This window comes from Papio anubis, chromosome 11 (genome assembly GCF_008728515.1).
Source record: "Papio anubis isolate 15944 chromosome 11, Panubis1.0, whole genome shotgun sequence".
Classification (NCBI taxonomy): domain Eukaryota; kingdom Metazoa; phylum Chordata; class Mammalia; order Primates; family Cercopithecidae; genus Papio; species Papio anubis.
Window position 1 is genome coordinate 66265427 of NC_044986.1, and position 21397 is coordinate 66286823.

Below are 21397 nucleotides of genomic sequence, written 5' to 3' on the forward strand. Positions count from 1 at the left end.
CACTGCCTCCGTGGAAGGCCAAACGAGCCCTCGGTGTGAATCCGGAGAATGAGAGAGAAGTGCAGCCCCAGCTCCACTCCACACCCCCTTCCTGCCTATAAATAACCCAAGTGTCACTTCAAAGAGGACCGGGAGCGCGGGAGAGGGGCTCCCGGGCCGGCGGGCTGGGGCCGCCGGACCTGCTCACCACGCCCCCCACCCCGGGCGAGTTTGCATAAATAAACAAATTCAAGCTGTCGGCCCCGCGGGAGGTGGAGGAGGAGTGAGGAGGAGGAGGAGGAGGGAGGGGGGCGGGAGAGATTAGTTTGGGAAGTAGCACGGATTGCTCATCCGATCCGTGCAGCCGCAGGGAGTGTGTCAAGTTACAGAGGCGCCGGAATCGGCCCCAGCGCTCCTCGCCAGCCGCCACTACCCACCTCTGCCCATGGGGCCCTCCATGTGCGCCCCTTCGACCGGGGACTGAAACTGGCTGGCCCGGGAGACACGAGGCGCCCAGGAGGACTGACAGCGCGGCACCAACTGCTCTGCAGACTCTTGAAGGGAAAGACTGGGCGGAGAGAAGGAGAGCCGGTCAGATTCCCCTAACTTTCCTGGACTTGGAACGTTCTTCGAAATAACTTTTTTTCTCACCTAGGTGTACCCCAATTACCGCTGGTTGTGCTTTTTCGGCCCTTCCCCTCCTACTGCTAATTTTTCCGTCCTCTTTGCCGGGAGCAACGGAAAGGGACGTTTTCCAGCGATACAAGCCCTTTCCCCCTTGCCCCGCAGTTTGGATACAGCCTTTTGGCAGCAGCTGTCGCCTTTATTTATTCTATTTATTTATTTATTGGTTCTCAAGACGTGAGAGGATGGTAGCGGAGAGCACCCACAAAGCGGCAGCCACTGGTGCCTGCGGCCCTAGGGAGTTGGGCGCGCCCGGGACGGTGGCTCTGGCGGCGGCGCGGGCGGAGCGCGGCGCACGGCTGCCGAGTCCAGGGTCGTGCGGGCTGCTGGCGCTGGCCCTCTGCTCGCTGGCACTCAGCCTGCTCGCCCACTTTCGGACGGCGGAGCTGCAGGCCCGGGTGCTGCGCCTGGAAGCGGAGCGCGGGGAGCAGCAAATGGAGACGGCTATTTTGGGACGAGTGAACCAACTGCTGGACGAGGTCTGTGCTCTTTGTTGCTGGCTTTTATTCCTCCCCGCGGCGCCCCCTCGCGCAGCCTCCAGACTGTTCAGCCGGTGTCCGCGGGCGCTAGCTGTCTGCGAGCCCCGGGTTCGTGCGAGTTGCCTGCGGGAGGGGTCGGGGACACGGACAGACGCTGCCCTGCCAGGGATTCGGAGGACCTGGTGGGCAAGAGCATGACCCCGCGACTCCCGCCTCCGGCAAGCTCTCCCGGCGTTCAGCGCTGGGAGCGTCCTGGGCGCGCCGGGCAGGTGGAGGAAGGCTGGGTGCGCTGAGGCTAGCAAGCTCCACTCCTCCCTTTCGGGACCTGGCGGGGTGGTGTGACAGCCGCCCCGCGCCCACGCAGCGGGAAGCGCGCCCAGAGGCCCAGGCTGAGGCTTACTGAGCCCCGTGGCCCTCCCCCTCCACCCCTTAAGGACGGGGGGTTGTGGGAAGAGGGGACAGTTCTTGCAGGGGGTGGTGCCCTGGTCTCTGCTCACTGGCCCAGGCCGCTACGATCCAAGTGTGGGTCGCCTGACTCTGCTGTCCTTGGCCGCAAATTAGTCCACACCTTCTTGTTCCTAAACCAGGTTTCTTATTTTTCTGGAAAAAGGATGCTTTTTCCCATTCTCCAAATTTTCTTGATCCAAGTAGATTAAACGCTACTAGTGTATCAGGTAGCTATGGCAATCTTGGGAATACAGAAAAAGGCTGTCCCCTCCCCAGGAAGGAGGGACATGCAGCCTCTTTGTGCCACCAGAGGAAAGGCTGGGCCTTGGCAGGGTGAGGCCTGATGATCTGTGGGAATCTGGACAGCACAGGGGATCCAGGGCCCAGATGGAGAGGAGGACAGGCAGGTGGGGGCTGCAGCAGTCTGGGAAGAGGTCCTGGAGCAGGTCCTGACCATGGAAGGTTTCCATGGGGAAGAAATGGGAGAGGATCTCTTACTTAGCTGGAGGGAGTGTGCAACAGTAAAGACCACAGTGGTAGAGTCCAGAAACCCTGGGTTTTTATCTCCACTCTGCTACTTGGAAACTTGGGACAAACGCTCCAACCCCTCTGAACATGCAAAACAGTGCTGATGTAGCAAACACTGGAGCACAGCTCTACCTGTGGTGGGTGGGGTGCTGTGAGCATTTTGGCAAGATGTACCTATTCCCTACAGCCAGGCTCCTCTCAGCTGCCTCTGCCAGGCTCTCACCTGCTGGAGCAGTTCTCCAGGGTGGCCAAGGAGAAGGAGATTGCAGAGCCAGAGCAGAGAGGGCGGTCACAGGGCAAGCTTACTGGCGCTAGTGGTGCACCCATGACTGCTGCTGTCAGCTCATTCCCACGCCCTGCCAGCCTCCAGGGAATCCGGAGAGCTCCATCGGGTCGCCCATGGTCCCCTGGGCCTGGGGTGGAGGTGGGGCATCTCTGGGCTCAGGCAGTGTGAGCCCAGACTGGCTGGGTGGTGAAGAGGGTGTCAGGGCAGTGAGAGCTCCTCCAGGTATCTTGGGGGTCCTGGCTGCTGAGGGATAAAGCGTCTGATTTTCAGGGTTTAGCGCAGCCCCTCTGTCCATGCTTTCCCCTTCCCAGACCTTCCTGCTGGCCTGACCATGCCCTGGCCTTTCCTAGCTCCTTGCTTCCACTGCTTCAGACTTAGCCATGCCAAGTCGTATACTCTAGGGGCCTTGGGGCTATATGGTGGATACTATTGTATCCAACATGCTCACTCCTTCCCTCCAAGCTGCAGCTCCGTATTTACCCTACTGAATGTAATCTTTTCAACTACTAGATATCAAAGTTATCCCAGAGAACATCTGAACTGAACCCCATTTTTAAGGTGGGGAAATTGAGCCCAGAGTCACATAGTGAGGTCCAGGACTAGAACCTCAGCCTCCTGGCCCTGTATACAATGTTCTTTGCACTGTATCCTGCCACCTTTTTTTTTTTTTTTTTTTGGTCTATTCTCATTCATTCATTCAGTAAATGTTTATTGAGAGCCTGCTGTGGATCAGGTATTGTGGGAGACACTTTTGCCCTCCTAAACTTACAGGGAAGTAGTGCACAAAGAAGAAAATGGGTAGTGACCATGTCGTGTACAAAGAAAAAAAAAAGCTACAATAGTGAAAGAAGAGAGGGGCCTGGGGAATGCATTACATGCAGCATTGTCTGATGGTGGTGGCAGTCATGGCAGCCTTCCTTAGGGAAGTGATTTTCAAATGAAGAACTGAAGGATGAATAGGAGTTTGCCAGGCAAAAGTGGATGAGTGAAGCCTTGTTCTAACGGGACAAAGGGAACAGTCTTTGAGGCTGGAGGCCAGAGGGAATTGGGAGAAGTGCGGGAAGTCCAGGACCCCGGAGGACTGGGAGGGTGAGGAAGTAGGAGATGTGGCTGGAGAGAGACGGGCAGCTCAGGTCAAGAGGGGCCTTAGAGAAAGTTAGATCTAAATAAGAGTAACAGGGGGACATTGAAGGGTTTTGAGCAAGGCAGTTATGCCCCTAGAGTGAGTGCTTATGGCTGGCAAACCAGTAAGGCCAAACAGGAGGCTGCTGCAGGCCAGAGAGGACAATGAATGGGGGTGAAAGTAGGATCAGAGAGGGGTGACTGGAAATGGTGGCTGAGGTCAATAGGGGAAGATGCTGGAGCCAGAGAAAGGGAACTGTGCCACAGGTGGATGGTGTGAGTGGCCTTATCTGTGGGTGCCTTCTCTGTGCTCCTGGAGGGACACCCTAGTGTTGGACTGTCCAATACAGAAACTGCTATTCATATGCAACCTCATTACTTTTAAACAAACTAAAATTAAATAAAATTTAAATTTTAGCTTGTCTGTTGCAACAGCCTGGTTTCAAGTGTTCAGTGGACACTGCAGCTAGAGACTATGGAGCTGGACAGTAGAGAGAAAGAATATGCACATCCTCGCAGAAAGTTCTATTGGCTAGTGCTGTGCTATGAGCAGCTTCCAGGCCTGCAAAGCAACTTGAGGGGACCATCCTGGGCCTTTCCCTGTATAGGTGTGTTCTCCCAGGTCTGAGCAAAGGGCAGAGGAGAGGAATGGGTAAGGCAGAGAATTGGGACAGGTAGAAACCTGCCACGGGAGAGGAAAATTCAGAGACAAGAGAGGGGAAATGATTTTCTTACAAAACAATTCTCCAAAATGGAGGTGCAGAAGGTGCCTGTCCTCACGGGGCACACAGGCATCTGATGAGTCTGGGGGCCAAGACCAGGATTCTAGCTGGGCTTTGCCAGTCGTGTGGCCTTAGGCAAACCATGCTACACTCCTGCACTTCGGGTTCATCTTCCATAAAATCTAGGCCCTGCCTCCCTCCTGGGATTGGGGACAGATCGGAGACTTCACTAAAAGGTGCCATCACCAAAGACCATGCACAAGACCAGATGAGTGCTCAGGGAGGGCTCTTAGGGACCTGGGGCAGGCAATCGTTGGAGCAGGCAGGACTGGGCCACTTCCTAAAGAATGGGAGAAGGACACTGGGGAGGGCAAGCCTGGTGAGGCACACGGCCTGTGCAATGAACTGGGGGTGGGACTCCAGGGCACACGCATGTCACCCATGCCAATGGGGAAAGCAGGTGATGTGGCAAAGACTGTGTCTATGAGGCAGAAGGAAGAGGGAGCTGCAGGGAGGGCCGGCCAAGGGGACCCAGGAGGACAGGAGGCCTGAGAGGGGAGCCAGAGGCAGATCCGAGGGGACCAGCCCACGACGGGGGTTGTGCAGAGCCAGGACTGGAGGATGGCGGGAGCCGGCTCTGTGGGGAACCAGGAGTGTGCTTTCCAGACCTCAGGCCCCAGCTCTTCCCCCATCAGTGCCTCTCTCCTGGTCTGGGACCGTTAACGAGCAGTCCAGCTGCCTGTTATTTGATTTGCTTGCTGTGAGAAAGAAGCTGGAATGTCCCAAATGGAGAAAATCAGATGACACCCAGGACTGGGCAGCCGTGTGCAGTGAATGAGAAAGGAGTGGAATTTAAAAGAGCCAAATGCTGGGCCGGGTGCGGTGGCTCACGCCTGTAATCCCAGCACTTTGGGAGGCCAAGGTGAGTGGATCACCTGAGGTCAGGAGTTCGAGACCAGACTGCCAACATGGTGAAACCCCAGCTCTACTAAAAAATACAAAAATTAGCTGGACATGGTGGCGGGCACCTATAATCCCAGCTACGCGGGAGGCTGAGGCAGGAGAATCGCTTGAACTGGGAGGCGGAGGTTGCAGTGAGCTGAGATCGAGCCATTGCACTCCAGCATGGGCGACAGAGCAAGACTCCATCTCAAAAAAAAAAAGAGCCAAATCCATTTTCTAGGCCCAAGGGGAAGCAGAGGAGGGTCTCAGCAGCCACTTTTAAGGTGAGTTTTGGGAGATGCCAGTTAGACTCCTCACCCCCAATGATAACATCATAAACTGTACTAGAAACGTCCCATAGTTATAGGGTACATACAGGGGCCAATGCTATGCGTGTTACCATTATATCTCTTTCAATCCTCGCAACTTCCCTAAGGGACTGACATTCACACCACCCCATTTTACAGATGAGAAGACTGATGTCACTGTACCTCCCTCCCACTATCTCTGATTCATTCCTTTGAATGTTAAAGAATCTCCTGGGAGAGGAAGTGGTTAAAACTTCCAGACTAAAATGTTGAGGAACCCCAGGCACACTCCTTCATCCCTAAAAATAACAACAATTATAATAACGTGTCTCATGTTTATACGGTGTATGATTTTGGTGCAAAAGTAATTTCAGTTTTTGCCATTGAAAGTAATGGCAAAGAGATATAGGGGACAGATATAGGGGAGGGATCAAAGCAGCAGCTGAAAGATTGGGGCTCTGGATGGGGTCCTTTAGGACTGAAATGCTGGGATGAGGATGGGAAGAAACTCTTAAAGGGGAAGTGCATGTGTGCTAGGGTGGGTAACCTGTGCACAGTGTCCTGTGCTGACCACAGCTGCCTGGACCTCAGTATATGGACAGACTCTGGATCCAGGTTTCCTCAAATGCAGCCAGCACAAGATGGTACCAGAGGAGTCAGGGGTGGGATCCAGCGCCCAGCAGGCATCTCTCCTCCACCACACCTTCCCCTTTCCAGACAATTAACTAGGTCAGCAGTGGCCCATACATGGCTTGGGTGTGCACTACTCCCCATCTCAGGGCTCTCAGCAGACATTATTAATCAATTGCTGTACGCTTTTCCATGGAGCTTACATGCAACCTCAGAATCCTTTTCAACAGTGTTCCAGGAAGCTGCTACTTACTAATGAGGGTTGGTGTTCAAGATGAAGAGCTATTTCATAAGTCTAGATTTCGTTTTTTTAATAACAGGTGCTTGCTATAAAGGCAGGGAGAGTTATTAGAGCTCTGCAGTGTCTCCAAAGGCCTTCGAACTAGGAGATAACTCTGAACAGACTGAGGACCTCAGGAGGCAGCCAACCCTCATAGGAAGGTGGTGGGGAAAACCAAAAGCACCTCAAACACCATTCCATCTGCCCTAAGCACAGCTTTACGGTTGGGTAACTCCCAGAAAGCTGCCTTTTCCCCTTCTTCTTAATCACTCTAGACTTGCCCCACTGCCCTCTGGAAAGCCTCCTCGAACCACTCCAACCCAATATGGCTCCCTCCCTGCTCCCACTTCCTGTGGCTCTTCCTTGGTTGTGCCAGACATTTAGCTCAGAGAAGGAAAATAGACATAGCATGTGGTGTTGGCTTTCCTTATCCCAAACCATAGAAGGTGCTACTCATCACTCAACCCACTCTTTCCCCTTCAGCCTAGGTAGGCCTCAGAATCCTTCTCAGCACAGTCCTCCAGTGGCACAGGGAACGGCAACCCAGGCTGCCACTCCCGTCCATTAGAGTCAGTGCACAAGAGGAAATCCATTTGCCATTCATGGCTCAACCCAACCACATTGTACAACGGTCTCTCTATGTGACCACACAGGACCCGATGACAGCAATAGAGGCATGCAGTCTTGGGTCCCTTATTAAGTCTAGCCCAGGACTTTGCATATAGTAGGCAGCTCTCACAAATTAGCTGTTGACATAAGGTCCCCCTGCTAGAGGCTGGGGAAGGTTTCTTAGTCAGCCTTCCTCGCAATGTCCCCGGCCCTGGACCCAACTGTAGGCTCAGCATTTGCTCCAGGGGTGTTTCTCAGCAACCAGCAGAGGATGAGATGCTTGACTTCTGTGTGTCCAGGCTGCAAGATGCATCCTGGCTGGGAGAGCAGAAAAGGCTCGGTGATGTGTTCCCCATTGGGCAGAGAAGCTGGGAGCACCCACCCCCTCCCATCCTCTACTCTCAACGTCAGGAGCTTCATTTTTACCTGCCCCAGCTGCCTGCCAAGGTTTTTCTTTACAGAGTCAGGGGGTGGCCAAATGGTGAAGCAGACAACACCATGGCATTTGAACCCCTGCCACTAACTGTGTGACCTGAACCTCAGTACCCTGATCTGAAAAATGGAGATGATGACATCCTCCTTACAGGGTTGTTGTAGGATTAAATGAAATCATTTGGCTAATGGCAACTGTAACCATTGCCACCTCTCTCATCATTGGAGGAGATAATATGGGGCTGCATGCACCTTGTCCACAACTTTTATTGGTGGCTGATATTTATTGAGTTTACACTGTGTATTGAGCTTACACTTACACTGTATACCAGGGACTATTCAAAGACCTTTACATCTATTGATTCGCTAAATTCTCACAATAATCCTATGAAGTGGTTACTACTGTTACTATTCCCTTCTTACAGAAGAAAGAATAGAGGCACAGAAAAGTTAAGCAACTTTCCCATGGTCACACAGTATGTGAGTAGCATAACTAGGCCTTGAAATCCGGCAGTGTGGCCCAGAGCTGGCATCCTCAGCCACTAGGATATACTTGTCTGTATGAAGTGTCCTACCTCTCTAACTCTGCTGAGGCCAGTCAAACCAGCCAGGGGCTGGGGATCTGTTCAGTTTGGCTCCCAGAGGCAGTGTTTACTGAACTGCCTTGGCGTCAGGGCTGCACCACCATCTTTGTTGTAGGAAAGACATTGTGAGTGTTGCTAATTACATCAGGCCTTGGTGATGAGCACCCTGAGGGAAGCCCTTGTCCAGCCTTGGCCTCTGGAATGCTTGGGTTTCCCAAGATGGATGGGTTTGTTCTTGTCTCTCAGACTCTGACCTGGCCACTAGGAAGTTTAGCAGCAAATCTGGGGTTCAGACAGTGGCAAAGGCTTTTGTATGAGCCTTGATCCCAGATCCTATTTGATCACTCTGCCTTTGCTGTTCTTCTACCTTACTGTATAGTGTCTGTCTGTCTTTGTATCAGCTGCCTGAAGTCTCCCTTTTAGAGCCAGAGAGGGGTAAAAGTTCTGAAGTAACTAAACATTTTAAAGTTACTCTCCCCTCCTCTGATCCAGATGTCCTGAAAGGCTTGCACTTGTACGAGTGATGCTGGTTGCATTAGAATCGCCTGGGGAGCTTTCAAAACACGCCAGGTCAATTGTTCCCAATACCTGCTACAGATGTCCATGGGTAGGGCTTGGCCGTAAGTGTCTAACGAGCTCCACGGGTGATCGTGTTCTGCGGCTGGGCCTGGCAGGCCCTGAGAATGAGAGAGAGAGAGAGAGAGAGAGAGACAGGGTCTGTGTGGCCCAGTGCTTGGAGCTCCCTGTGCAGTGAAACCCAGACCTCCTTACGTGGGTCCCAAGCAGTGCTTGAGGGGCTGAGGGGCAGTGACGAGGCTCACGGTGAGATGTCAACAAAAGTCTCCTTGTGCACTGGGAGGTTTGAAGAAGGGCAAGCAGCAGGCTTTTCACTGTTGTTTCCCAAAAACAAAATCAACTGAGGTTTGCCCTCCAGGAAGCCTCAGAAATCCTTCTTCCACCTCTTTGGGTTGGGTTCTGCCCCTCCCAGAAACAGTCTATTGAGCCCTCAGTCAGAGGAAGTCAGCAGGCTTCTCCAGGGGAAACTGAGGCCTGGGTCTGGGGAGGCTAGGGTGGATGGGGTCACCAGCTGCGCTGGGTGTTGTCTGGGCTGCTGGCAGGCCCCAGCAGCAGCCCCTGCTGACACTCCCGCTCTCCCATCCACAGCCCTGGGTGTGGGGCCTCCTTGCAGAGATGCTGCCTGTGGCAGAAGGGGTGGGCCTGCTGGCAGGGGGTGCTCCCCTGGTCCTTCAAAGAGCAAGGGCCAGTCGAGCACAAAGGGGCGGAACTGCCTGCCAGAGAGCCTGGGCATGGCCTTTGAGGGGACACTGGGCCCCTGTCTCCCTGCCTGGCAGCTATTGTGGGTTTGCCTGAAACACCACATGGCTGGGGTCCATGTAGGCTGGGCCTCTGCCTCCTTGGCCCTTTCCCATCCTCACTCCCACCCCAGCCTTGCCTGCCTCCTCAAGTCTTGGTCATTCTCCTTTGAGCATTTGTCCAGGCATTTCCCTCTGCCCACACTCTCCTTCCTCCTGCCCGCCCCACCCTCCCTTCAGGCACTTTGGTTTTTTATCTGTTCTTTGGGTTGCAGCAGAAGAACCTTGCTGCCCCTAAAAGCTGTTGTGGGACCTGAACTTCTGCCATAGAAGGACTTTGCACCTGTGGCCCTCTGTCAGGCTGCAGATGCTCTGTGAAGGCACCTCTTTAGCACCAGGTCGTGCTCTGATAAGGTGGCCTATAGGGCAGGTCAGAAAGGTTGACCTCTTGGGACAAGGATGCAGAAAGGGGGCTGGGTTAAAGGGGCATTTGCCAGGGCTCTTCCAGGAATAGCTTCATCCACCTCCCCTTGAACTGGCATTTGAGGTTTCCTGGAGTTGGGGGAAGCTCTGTGACACGGGAGGTCAGAGGGTGCTCCTGACACCTCCAGCCTCAGCCAACTCCATAGAATCAGGAAGGGCCTTCATAAGTCAGGTGCTGCTCTAGGAATTTCCTACAGCAGCCTTGGTCCTCAAGCTTACACCTCAGTGACGGGGAGCTCACTACCTTATATGACTGACTGTGCCATGGTAGGACATCTCTGGCTCTTAATATCATCAGAGCCCCAGCCAATCTCTACACCCACCAACCCGCAACTCCAGCATGTCTTAAAAGCACCTCAAACTCTACCTGTCTAAACTGAGCAGGAAATCCACCCCTCACCAGCATCCCTTCATATGTGAGCACACTGGCCTCCAGCCACACCACCGCGGCCCTCCTGTCCACACCTTCTCAGCTTCTGCAGACCTGTCCGCTCCTCTCCATCCCTGCCTGCCCTCCCCAGCCCGACTCCCTAACTCATCTGCTCTCACCCATGCTGTCCTGACTCTCTTATCCACACAGCAGCCAGAGGGGACCTTTTAGAAAACTAAACACAATGATGCCATCTCCCTGATTGAACTCTTCAGTAACTCCCTGTTGCTCTCAGGCTGGAGAACACATTGCTAAATGCGACCCATGTAGCCTTCAGGTACAGCCCTTATTACCCTCTCCAGCCTCATGGCTCACCTGCCCTTGCTTCTGGAGTCCAGCTACACGGTGGAGCACAGATTCTGGAACCAGGTTGCTGGGTTCAAGACCAGCTCTGCCAATTACTGACGATGCGACCTTGGGCAAGTTATTCAAGCTCTCTGTGCCTTAGGTTACACCTCTGTAAAATAAGGGTTATGATAATAAGAGTACTTTTATGAGGGTTGTTTTTAGGATTAAAAAAAGTTAAGACATAAAGTGCTTTGAGTAGTGACTGGTACTCCAGTAATAGATCATCCAATCTCCTTGAAAGAGCCAAGTTTCACCTCTCACAGGCCTAGAGTCAAGGTGTGGGCTCTGAGCCAGGCTTCCTGGGTTCAAATTCTGCCTCTGTCCTTTCAGGCTGTATGCTGTCTTGGCAGGTTACTTGGCCCCTCTCTCTCTTAGTTTCCTTGCTCATGAAATGGGTTGCAGTGAGTGCTGGGTGAATAACATTAAGCTGGTGCAAAAGTAATTGCTTTTAATTGCTATTAAAAGTAATGGCAAAAACTGCAATTACTTTTGCACCAACCTAATACATGCAAGATGCTTGCCTGGCTCCTAAGAAGCACATTATTGGGTTAGCTTTCAGCCACTCCCGTGTGCCTGGGCCCCTCACCTGGTGAGTTACTGCTCAGCTTCAGATCTTGGCTCATGTCTCACTTTTCTGCCATAACCCAGACTAGTCCATGCCCCAGCTGGCTCTCAGCTCCTTGCCCCTTTTGGCCACAGGTCTCATGACAACGGCTGCTCCACATTGATGTGTGTGGTTTGTAGGCTTTTCTGTTCCCCTCCCTAGAGGATAAACTTCATGGGAGCAGCCTCAGTGTCTGCTTTGCATAGCAAGGTTCCCAACATTAACCGCTAGCACATCGTAGATAGTCAATACCCACTTGTGAAAGGCAGGAAAGGAGGAAAAAGGTCCCCAACATTCACCCCAGGACTCTTACTCTCTGCCCTTTCCTTCTTTGTGGTTGGGGGCCCCTGCCTCATCCTGCACCAGGCCCAGAGATGACCCCTGGACCCCTGAGATCCTAGAGGTCCTGAGCCCCTTGCCAATCTGCCCCCTACGCACACCATCAGCTCCTTGACTCCCTGTGGCAGCAGCAGGGTCTCAGGTTAGCTAGAAGGAAGGACTTCCTCATATGAAGGCTGCAAAGCTCACATGGGGTATGTGCCTCCTGTCCCTGACTTTTTTCTGAACCGTAGAACCTGGGGCCACATCTGTCTGTGGTTCTGGTGAGACAGGGAGGCAGAGGGAGACAGAGGCAGTATGTGCTATCCGGAGGACCTGCAGGCCCCTGTTTCATGACCGGAGTCTGTGATCAGGCGCCAAGTCCACTGCATGAAGAGAACTGTTGAGGTAGGGAGAAGACAGCTCCTAAGGCACCCCTGTGGCACCCCCTCGCTGTCCCCAGCACACAGGCCCCTGCAGCAGCCCTGGCAAGTTCAGTTTCGGTGGTTGTGGGTTGGATGTCTTGATTTCCTCCGCTTTGATTTCACCCTGCCAAGCTGCCTGTGCCCTGGGGCACGTGGCTACATGTGGGCCCGTCCCTTTAACCCCTTCTGTGGAGACATCCCTCTCCTGCAGTCCCTGGGATGTAGCCCATGGAGCCAGCACTGAGCAGCCAGGTCCTGCCTCTATACCTCCTCACGGGAATGCCCTCCCTACCCCATGCCCATTTATCCCAATTCTGCCAAAGCCCACCTCCTCCTGGGACTACAAGGATGAGTCCTAGAGGGCTGACCTAAAAGTAAGTAATTCGGTTTGAGTGTGGATCGAGACATCTGACCTGGGCCCCTGACATCCGAGGGCCAGCTCAGTCGGCAATGGGGCAGCCAGCCCAGCAGCAGTTATGCTGCAGGATGATCAAAAGGCCTCTAGCAGATGGGATCAAGCCCCCGCCCTGTGCCAGGCATTATGATCAGAGTGCTGGCACAGGGGCTGGAGCTTTGCCTGCTGTGGTCATTTCAGTGGGCAGCTCCTCTTCCTTCAACTCCTAGTTCTCAGGGTCAAAAGGCAGGACTGCAGGTCAGACCCTCCTCACTCACCCTCCCTTTCCGGGAGAGGGGCTCTGAGTTTCCCAGGAGGAGGAGGGACGTGGCAAGTGCAGGAAACTTGACCACTTGTCACAGTGGTGCACGCCATGGGGCCAGGGCAGCAGAGATCAGGCCAGCCTCATTACAGCAGGTGGGAGGAGGCAGGCCCGGCACTGGCTTAAGAGAGAAGTGGCCTTCACCTGGCCACCAAGCAAAACAAGCTGGCAAAACAGGTGCTCACCCTCCTCACATCTGGATACCTCTGCTTGTTTTCTAGCCTCATCCCATTTTGTCCTGCCAGCTGTCTTGTGTAGTCTAGCAGATCACTTAGATTATCCCCATTTTATGGATGAGAAAATCAAGGTCCAGAGGGGTTATAGATTTTGCTTAATACACAGTTAGTAGGAGAGTTGGGACTAGGCCCCAAGGCTCTGGCACTCCCAAGTGTAGTCAAGCTGATATGATAAGATTTCAACACTGCCAAGCTCTGCCTACAATAGATGCTTCACTGGAGTCTGGGGGCCATCTGTGCCAACCCAAAAGAGAGTCCCACTCCAGTCTCCAAGGGAATAGGAGGCATGCACTAATAATATCAAAAATCAATCATTCAATGATAGTTTCCTCCTAAAGTGCTTAGCACAGTGGCTGATATATGGAGTTCAATGTGCATAGCTGTTATAATTAATATTAACTCTTGTCTAATAATTCAACCCAAAATTGATCAATACTCCGTGGTTTCCAGGCACTTGCCTCTGTGTTGTCTCATTCAGTCTCCACATCAGCACTCAGGAGGCCAGCAGGGGGTGGTGGGTCATATCCCTATTTTGTAGATTCCCCTGAAGGGAGGTGCCAGGCTCAAGGTCACAGCTGCAGGTCTCACCTGGCTTCTCCCTCTGGGCTGTGTCTATGCCACAGCTTGGACCACCCCACATATTGCAGAGGCCCAGGTTGGGCAGGGACCCTTTAAGATCCCTGAGGCAGGGAGGGAGTGTCCCCTAAACCCAAGGCCAGGCTGGAGCCACATTCTCTGGGGGGAGTGAGTAGCCGCCTGGCATTTTCCCTTTGATACTGATACAGGCATTTTAATAGCTGCGACCGATCAGGCGGGTGATGTTTCAGCCCTGGCCACACAGGGCATTCCAGGAGGCCCTAGCTGCCAACAGGGGCAAAGCAGGAAGGTTTTTCTACCCAGCATAGCTAGGGGTCCACCCTAGGGCCTCATCTTGGGGACGTCTCACCATGGGTCTCAAAGTCAGATGTCAATGGGGGCCAGGCTGGTGGCCTAAGTAGGTGAAGCTGGCTTTGGAGAGAGAATACTGTGGTGGCCTAGATGGCACATATCCATCTGAAAGGGGCAACCATCACGCAGCATCACCTGATTGTACATGCTCAGTGTTGCCAGGTCTCCCATCATGCAAGAGAGACCAGAGATCAGAATTGGATGTGAAATCCCCTGATGTGTGAACAACCAATATTTATTGAGCACCTACTATGTGCCAAGCCCTGTTTTAGGTGCAGTGAATAGAACAGAACAAAGTATCCAGGTCCTTGTTGAACTTACATTCTAGTGGTACAAAGAGACAATAAGTAAGATAAATAAGCAAAAAATAAAAAATAAAAAATAAATCCTAAGGAGGAAATAAAACAAGGGGGTGTGCTGGGGGAGGAATAATTTTTGGGGAGGGGGTGCAGGAGGCAAGGAAGGCCTAACAGCATGTGGGGTAGGTAGCTGGGAAGAGAGGTAGCTGGGAAGAGAACACTCAGGCAGAGAGCCCAGTAAGTGTGAAGGCCCTGAGGTAGAAGAAAGCCCAGCATGTTTGAGAGCTTCAGAGGCCTGTGAGATTACCCTGGCTGCCATGTTGAGAAAGGTCTGCAGGGGCACTGGCAGAAGTCGAGTATTCATTAGAATGCTATCACAGTAATTAGGCCAGAGACGACGAGCTTTGGACCAGGTGGTAGTCATGGAGTTGGTGAGAAGGGGTCAGATCTCAGACGTGTCTGGCAGGTAAAGAACTGGAATTGCTAGTAGAATGGGTGTAGGGTGAGAGAAATAGACATCAATGATAATTGTGAGGTTTTGAGCAACTGGTGGGATGGGGAAGTTGATGGTAGGGGCAGGTCCAGGGAGGAGTTGGGAGAGTCTATGAGAAGCTCAGTTTTGCCAGGCTAATTCTGAGATGCCTATGAATGGCCATATCAAGCCAGCAGCCAGATAGATGTATCTGAAGTTTTGGAGGAAGGAATAGGTTGGAGGGCATCATCCTGCATAGATGGCTTTGAAGCCATCAGACTGGATGAGGTACCCTAGGGAGCCAGTGTCTAGAGAAAGAAGTGAGACCCTGGATATGGACCCTGTGATCTCCAACATTTAGACATCAAGTAGATAAGAAGGAATCAGCACGAGACTGAGAGGGCACAGCCAGGGTGGTAGAAGGGAAATGCGGAGAGTGCATGTCCTGGGAGCCAAGGGCAGGAAGTGCCCTAAGGAGCAGGAGGGGTGAGCAAAGGTTGCAGCCTGACTGAGAGGAGGCAAGAGGACTGTCCACCAGATTTGGCAACCCGGAGGTCATTGGCAACCTGCAGGAGAGTTCCTAAGGGATGGCAGAGGAAGAGCCAGGTAGGAGTGGTCCGGGAGAGACGTAGGAGGCAGCGAAGGTTGTCATCCAGGAGTTTGTCTAGGGAAAGAGCTAACCAGAGTCAACAGAGGATTATTCTTCTCTTTTCCTTTTTTATGCTGGGAAGAACAACAGCATATTTGCATAATGATTCCGTGAGGATGGGCTAACTACAGCTAAATCCAGCTTGCAGCCTGTTTTTATAAATATATATTTTTTATGGGAGCACAGCCACACTGATTTGTTTCCAAACTGTGGCTGCTTTGGCCTCCGATGGAAGAATGGAGTAGGTGTGGCAGAGATCATGTGGCTCACACAGCCTCAAATATTTACATTTGCCAGTCCCTGATGTAAATGATCCAATCTAGAGGAGGGGATTGATGAAGCAGGAAGGCAGGGGACTTGCTGGCTACAGGAGGGGTTGGCCCTCGTGGAAGCACAGATGGGGAGCTCAGGAGGAGAGAAGGGTGCTGGCAGGCGCAGATGCAGATGGACGGCACGTGTAGTGGTGGCTGCCTCTGGAAGTCCTCTGCTGCTTGCTTTTCTTCTCAAGGTCTTCAGTTGACAATGAAGTTGGGGGAGGGGGTGTTGGTGGTTTGGGGAGAGGAAGTGTGAAAATTCCTAGGACAGTGCAATGGTGAAGCGTTGAGGGAAGCACAGAATGATTGCTGGGCTTCCGTTTGAGATCTAGATCACAAATTTAAAGTAAGATCAGTCAGCGAGGTTGTGTGTTTCTCCCACTTTACCCCGCTGCCTGTGTGCAGGGGTGGGGTAGGAGGAGACGTTGGATCTAGCTAGGCTTGTGGCTTAGTGAAGGGGGAGGGTGTCGAGGCAGTGAAGGGTGCAGACAGGGAGTGGTGATAATCACTGTCCGCAGAATTTGAGCCGGGCGCGGAGGGAAGTGACACATGGTGGTGATGGACAGTAAAAAGCTGGTAGGACCCACAGGTTGAAGGTCCTGTGGGATTCAAGGGTCCCTGGGACTAGGGTGTTAGGTCCTTGGGAAATGGAGATCCGTGGGCAGAGTGTTGAAGCCTAGACTGTGGCTGGGTTGTGGTACTGTTGAGATTCAATACTCTTTCAAAATCAACTCTGGGCAGGCCAAGAAAACACACCCCAATCTGACCTTGTTTTCTAGCTGTGCCTGTGGTAGCTTTGCCTGCTCAGATGTCTCCATCCCTCCAGTCAAGGCTCCTGACTTCCAGGTCCACCCTTCCCACCTGCCTTCTCTCCCAAACTCCAGAGCTGCCTGTGCCTACCCCCGCTGGGCTCCACAAACTTGCCAGCTTCCCACAACCTGCTCTTGCTTCTGTTATGTCCCAGGGGTGGCATGTTGGCTGCCCAAGGCAGGGCCTGGCTCCCACCACCACTCCAAGTCCATCCTGTGCCTAGTTCCTTCTTCCTCCCACGTCTCTTCATTGGGTGATGACCACGACATCCTCCAGAGAGGACCTCAGCCCCAGCGGTCTCACTGGTCTATACTCAACGGGCTGCTGGAGTGACCTTTATATCACCCAAATTTGACCACATGACCTCCTTGCTTAAAACCTTCGAAGGGTTCCTCCATGCTAGAATCCTTACCTGGGCACATAAGACCTGGTTATTAGTCAGGGTTCTCCAGAGAAACAGAAGCAATAGGCTGTACATAGATGCACAGAAAATGAGTTATCAGAAGAGACTGGCTAATGTGATTATGGAGATGAGATGTCCCTCAATCTGCCATCTTCAAGAAAGAGGCCCAGGAAAGCCAGTGGTGTAGCTCCACTTAAACCTGAAGGCCTGAGAGCCAGGAGAGCCAATGGTGTAAATTCCAGTCCAAGTCTCAAGGGCCAAGAACCAATTGTGGTGCAGGGGGAGTCGATGTTCAAGGGGAGGAGAAGATGGATAGTCCAGCTCAAGCAGAGAGAGCAGTCTTCCTCCCTCTACCTTATTCTACTCAGGCCCTCAACAGATCAGATAATGCCCACCCACTATGGTGAGGACACTCTTCTTTCCTGAGTCTACTAATTCCAGTGTTAATCAACATACCTAGAAAGAATGTTTTCCCAGCTATCTGGGCATCCTTAGCCCAGGCAAGTTAACAGATAAAATTAACCCTCACAGCCCCCACTCTCCACTCAACACCCAGGCCCTCCAAAGTCTACAGTCCCCTGGACACATCTGAGCATGCTTCTCCCACACCAAACTCAGCTGTTTGCTGATGGACTGTGTCTCATTCTCTATTTTACTCAGTCTCACCAATAGTAGGCACTCAATAAATATAGGAGCTATTGAACAAAAGCATTGAACTTGAAGTTAGAGGACCCGGAATTTAGGCCCTCTGTGGTTTACTTGTTTAAGGCAATTGCCTTTCCCTTTCTGGGTCTTAGTTTCCAGGATTATACAATGGGGCTGACTTCTGGCCTGCCTGTTGCACGGGTAGTGATGAGGGTCAGGTGAAGTCTCAGGAAATGTGAAAGTCACATGGAGGTCTGCCTTAGGTTGGGTTCCCAAGGGAACAGTCTCCAAAGTGGAGGTCTATGAGTAGATGACTTACTTATTTGACTTATTGGCATCAACATAGGAGGGGGAGTGAGGGAAGTAGAGTTGGGCAGAGGAGGGGCTGAACTGTGATACAGTCATGACAGAGGCCCCAGCTGGTCCTGTGGGAGCTCCATAGCTGGGGTGGCCCTAGAGTCAGTCCAAATTGAGGCGGAGGGGCCAGGTCTGCGTTCCTCCCATCTATCAATAATTAAATATGGATTGCCTTTGGGGGACGGTATGACCCTGATCAAGGCTGCTTCCTTGGGCTAAGAGCAGCTCCCAGAAAGAGGCTCAGCCATCAGCAGCCAACACTCCCAACAGCTAAACCACTGGTCTAATCCTGGGAGACTGGACGGCCCACCACAGCACCCACAAGCTGTGGTGCTTTATGGCTGTCAACAAGCCCGGAACCAGTGGCAGGGATCCATGTTACACATTCAAAATCTCTGCCCCTGCCTTAATGACCTGCCTTCCTGCCCCCCACATTCCTATCCCCTGTCCTCACTCAGATCACTCCAGCCACACTTCGCCCCTTCCTGTTCCTCAGATGCCTCATGCACAATCCTGTCTCTGGGCCGTCACCTCTGCTGTTCCCTCTGCCTGGAACACACTTCCTCCAGGTACCAAAGGATTCATTTTCTTACTTCCTCCAGGTACTACATGACTCATTTTCTTACTTTCCTCTGGGTCTTTTCTCAAAGTCCCCTCAAAGAGAGACCTTCCCTGATCCCCTGGTATGAAAAGACCATTTTACATAACGCTCTGTCCCCTTGCCTTACTTCATTTTTCTCCCAGCATTTATCACTGCCTGTTACATATTTTTTGTTTTTTTATTGATATTTTCTTCCAAGAGAAGTTACGCCCCTCTAGGGGTGTGCCCCATGGGGACGGAGCAGGGGCGCCACCCACTCATGCCACAAGCTCTGTCTCCAGCCCAACCCTGTGATGGCAGCTTGCTTAGTGCTGCTGCTGAGTGGGTGACATATCTGATGGTTACAACCTTTAGCCAAAATGCTGCTGACTCCTCTGGTCTTGGCTTGTCAGTCATTGACTGGTTTTGTCCTTGAGCAGACCTGTGTCATGCACCTTCTGGGTGCCAGGCCCCCAGGTGATTGGTGGGGAGGGATGTGGAGGCGGGTTCATGCAGTCCCTTACAGGAAAGCAGCATTCATGAGCCAGGCTCAGAGCTGGGCACCAGAGGGGCTATGAGCAGGCTTTGTCCTGGGGGCTCATTTGTTGGCCCCACGGCTGCTCTGTGCCCACTTGTAGTTTGGCTTCAACATCCGTCCACCTAATTGTTACTCAGCCTCCCCTTTCTAAGTGAAGGTCCCCACTTTGGGGTGTTTCCCTTCTTCTGGTTGCCTTGATCTTGACCCCCTTCTGCTCTCAGAGCCCCCGCCTCCATCTGTCACTGTGTTCCCTCCCCAGGCATTTGCACTCACCTTCCTCCAGCAGGTGGAGCGGGCTTTGTGCCAGGAGGCCAGAGTTCACACCTCCGATCCTCTACATCCTGACTGTATGACCCTCAGTAAATCACTCCGCTTGCTCTGAATCCTTGTGAAACTTTCTGACCTTCCCTCTCCATCCCCAAACCAGAAGTGATATCACCCTTATGACACCTCTCATATTACTTTCTTCACCTCCCTTGTGGCCCACACTGAGTGGCAAAATTGCACAGTAGTGAGGAAGCAAATAGCTCTGGCTGTCACCCTAACTGGTCAACATTGTCAGGGTGGGGACTACTGCACATCACGTGCAGTCAGTCCTGGCCAGCCAGAGCACAGGCTTCATGTGGCCAGATCTCTCAGTTAGTTTTTCAAGAGAAATTACAAATGCAGATTTGCACATGAAACCACTCACTTCAAAATATTGGCAACAAATTCAATAATAATAACGATTTAAAGCTCACTGTGGGAACCAAATAAAATACATTGAAAGTCCTATTTGACCCTAGGGCTACCAGCTTCCTATGGCTTCATGAGCATCAGAGTGTGGGTTTGAATCCCAGCACTGTTCCTTACTTCAACCTTGACCTTGGCCAGGTGCAGTCTCCTCTCTGTGCTTCAAGTTCCTCACCTGTGAAATGAATATGGTAATGGCTAACATTCATTGAGAACTTCCTGGGTATCAGGTGCCATTCTTTCTATGCATTAATCTTTCTAACTTCACAGTAATCCAATGAAGTGAGGACTCTTATTAGCCCAGAGTCTGAGAACTGTGGTTAGTCCAGTCAGCCTGGCTCTAGAGGTGTCCCTGTTAACTGCTAGTCTGGCCAACTTTGTTGCAAGGATCAAGTAAGAGTCCTTACGAGACCCTTGTTACATTGCCCTGTGCAGCGTAAGCCTGCAGAGTTGACACACAGGGGCATCCTGCATGCATGGTCATTATGCATGCTCCTCTCCACTTGCCATCATGAGCATGACAAATCCTTGAGGGTTGGGATATTCTACCTCTTTGATGCTCCCACCTCTTTGGAGCCTTCCAGGTTGGCTCAGTAATTTGAAGGGAAGTGAGGAAGATATTTGGCAGAGGGGTGCAGAGAGCCTTGCCATCCCCCTACTCCTGTACCCCTGCCCAGTCTGCAAATGCTAGCTTTGTAAGGGACACCAGAAGAACAGAAGGCACTGTCCCTGCCCAGGGGTCCATCAGGAGCCCAGTCCAAGGCAGGAAACTATTAGCAGAGAGCTGAGAAAAGCATGTTATTGTACACATGAGCGTGAGGTGCGGGAAGATGCAACTGGTTTATAGGGTCCTGTGTTTGGGGTTAATTTCTTTAAGAGTGCTCCAAAGACATCAGACATTGTGATTACCAGGATGGGCTTTCTTGTCTCCTTTTTATTACCCAGTTGTACGGTGGCCAGTGGAAGGCCATTAACTGCCTGTCTTTGATCCAGGAAGAGTTCTGCCAGCTCCCCCTATGTGACCCCTTTCCCCTCTTGCTGCCCTCCTCGTCAGCCCACAGCCGCTTTCCAGGGCTTGGTGTCTACGAGCTCCTGGTGACTCCTCTTGTCTGTCTCCTTGTACAGAAATGGAAGCTCCACTCAAGGAGGCGCCGGGAGGCCCCAAAGACATCTCCAGGATGTAACTGCCCGCCAGGTAAGCAGCCCTGCAAACAGGTGACAGTGGGTGTTCCCAGGACTGAGACCAGAGGTTCTTCCTGGTGGCCATGCTCTAGCCTCACCTCACTCAGGCCATCACTTTTCATTTGAAAGACAGGAGTGACAATATCTGTGGCTGCCTTCCATCTACTCACTGATTGGCCTGCCTGCCCGGCATCCTTCAGTCCACCCACCATTCATTTGTTCATAGAGTCTTTTATGGGCCTGACACTCTTTGAACCAGGTTGTGGGGAAGTCAGATAAGATGATGGGCATGGCTCTTTCGAAAGTTATGAAGTGCTATGCAGCGTCAAAGGGACCATCAGCCCCCCAAGGGGCGGCACCTTGCTTGCTGTATTCATCATTGTGTCCCCAGCTTCCCAGGTATGCAAAAATGTTTGTTACCTGAATGAATGACCCCATAATTGTAAGACCTTATTTTCTATAGCTAGCTGGATTAGGGCAATGCATGTTCACTATATGGCTTCTAGGCTACATGCAACACACACGTGCTTACATGCAAGGAATGAAGGCACAAGCCAAAGGTT

At 52.3% G+C, this 21397-nt stretch overlaps 1 protein-coding gene across 15 annotated transcripts in view; it reads left to right on the forward strand.

Annotated features, from left to right (window-relative positions):
• Nucleotides 1–266: 266 nt before the first annotated feature.
• The window catches only part of COL13A1 (collagen type XIII alpha 1 chain), a 158038-nt gene continuing 136907 nt past the window's right edge, over nucleotides 267–21397 (forward strand). For 10 of the 15 annotated variants that reach the window (XM_021943394.2, XM_021943401.2, XM_009214774.2 and 7 more), the window contains exons 1-2: nucleotides 267–1142; nucleotides 20778–20847. In XM_021943394.2, coding sequence (XP_021799086.2) covers nucleotides 849–1142; nucleotides 20778–20847 — 364 coding nt within the window. In that variant the 5' untranslated portion in view covers nucleotides 267–848. The remainder of the gene's footprint in view (nucleotides 1143–20777; nucleotides 20848–21397) is intronic. The other 5 variants (XM_009214778.3, XM_031652247.1, XM_009214776.3 and 2 more) reach the window with 2 other exon arrangements.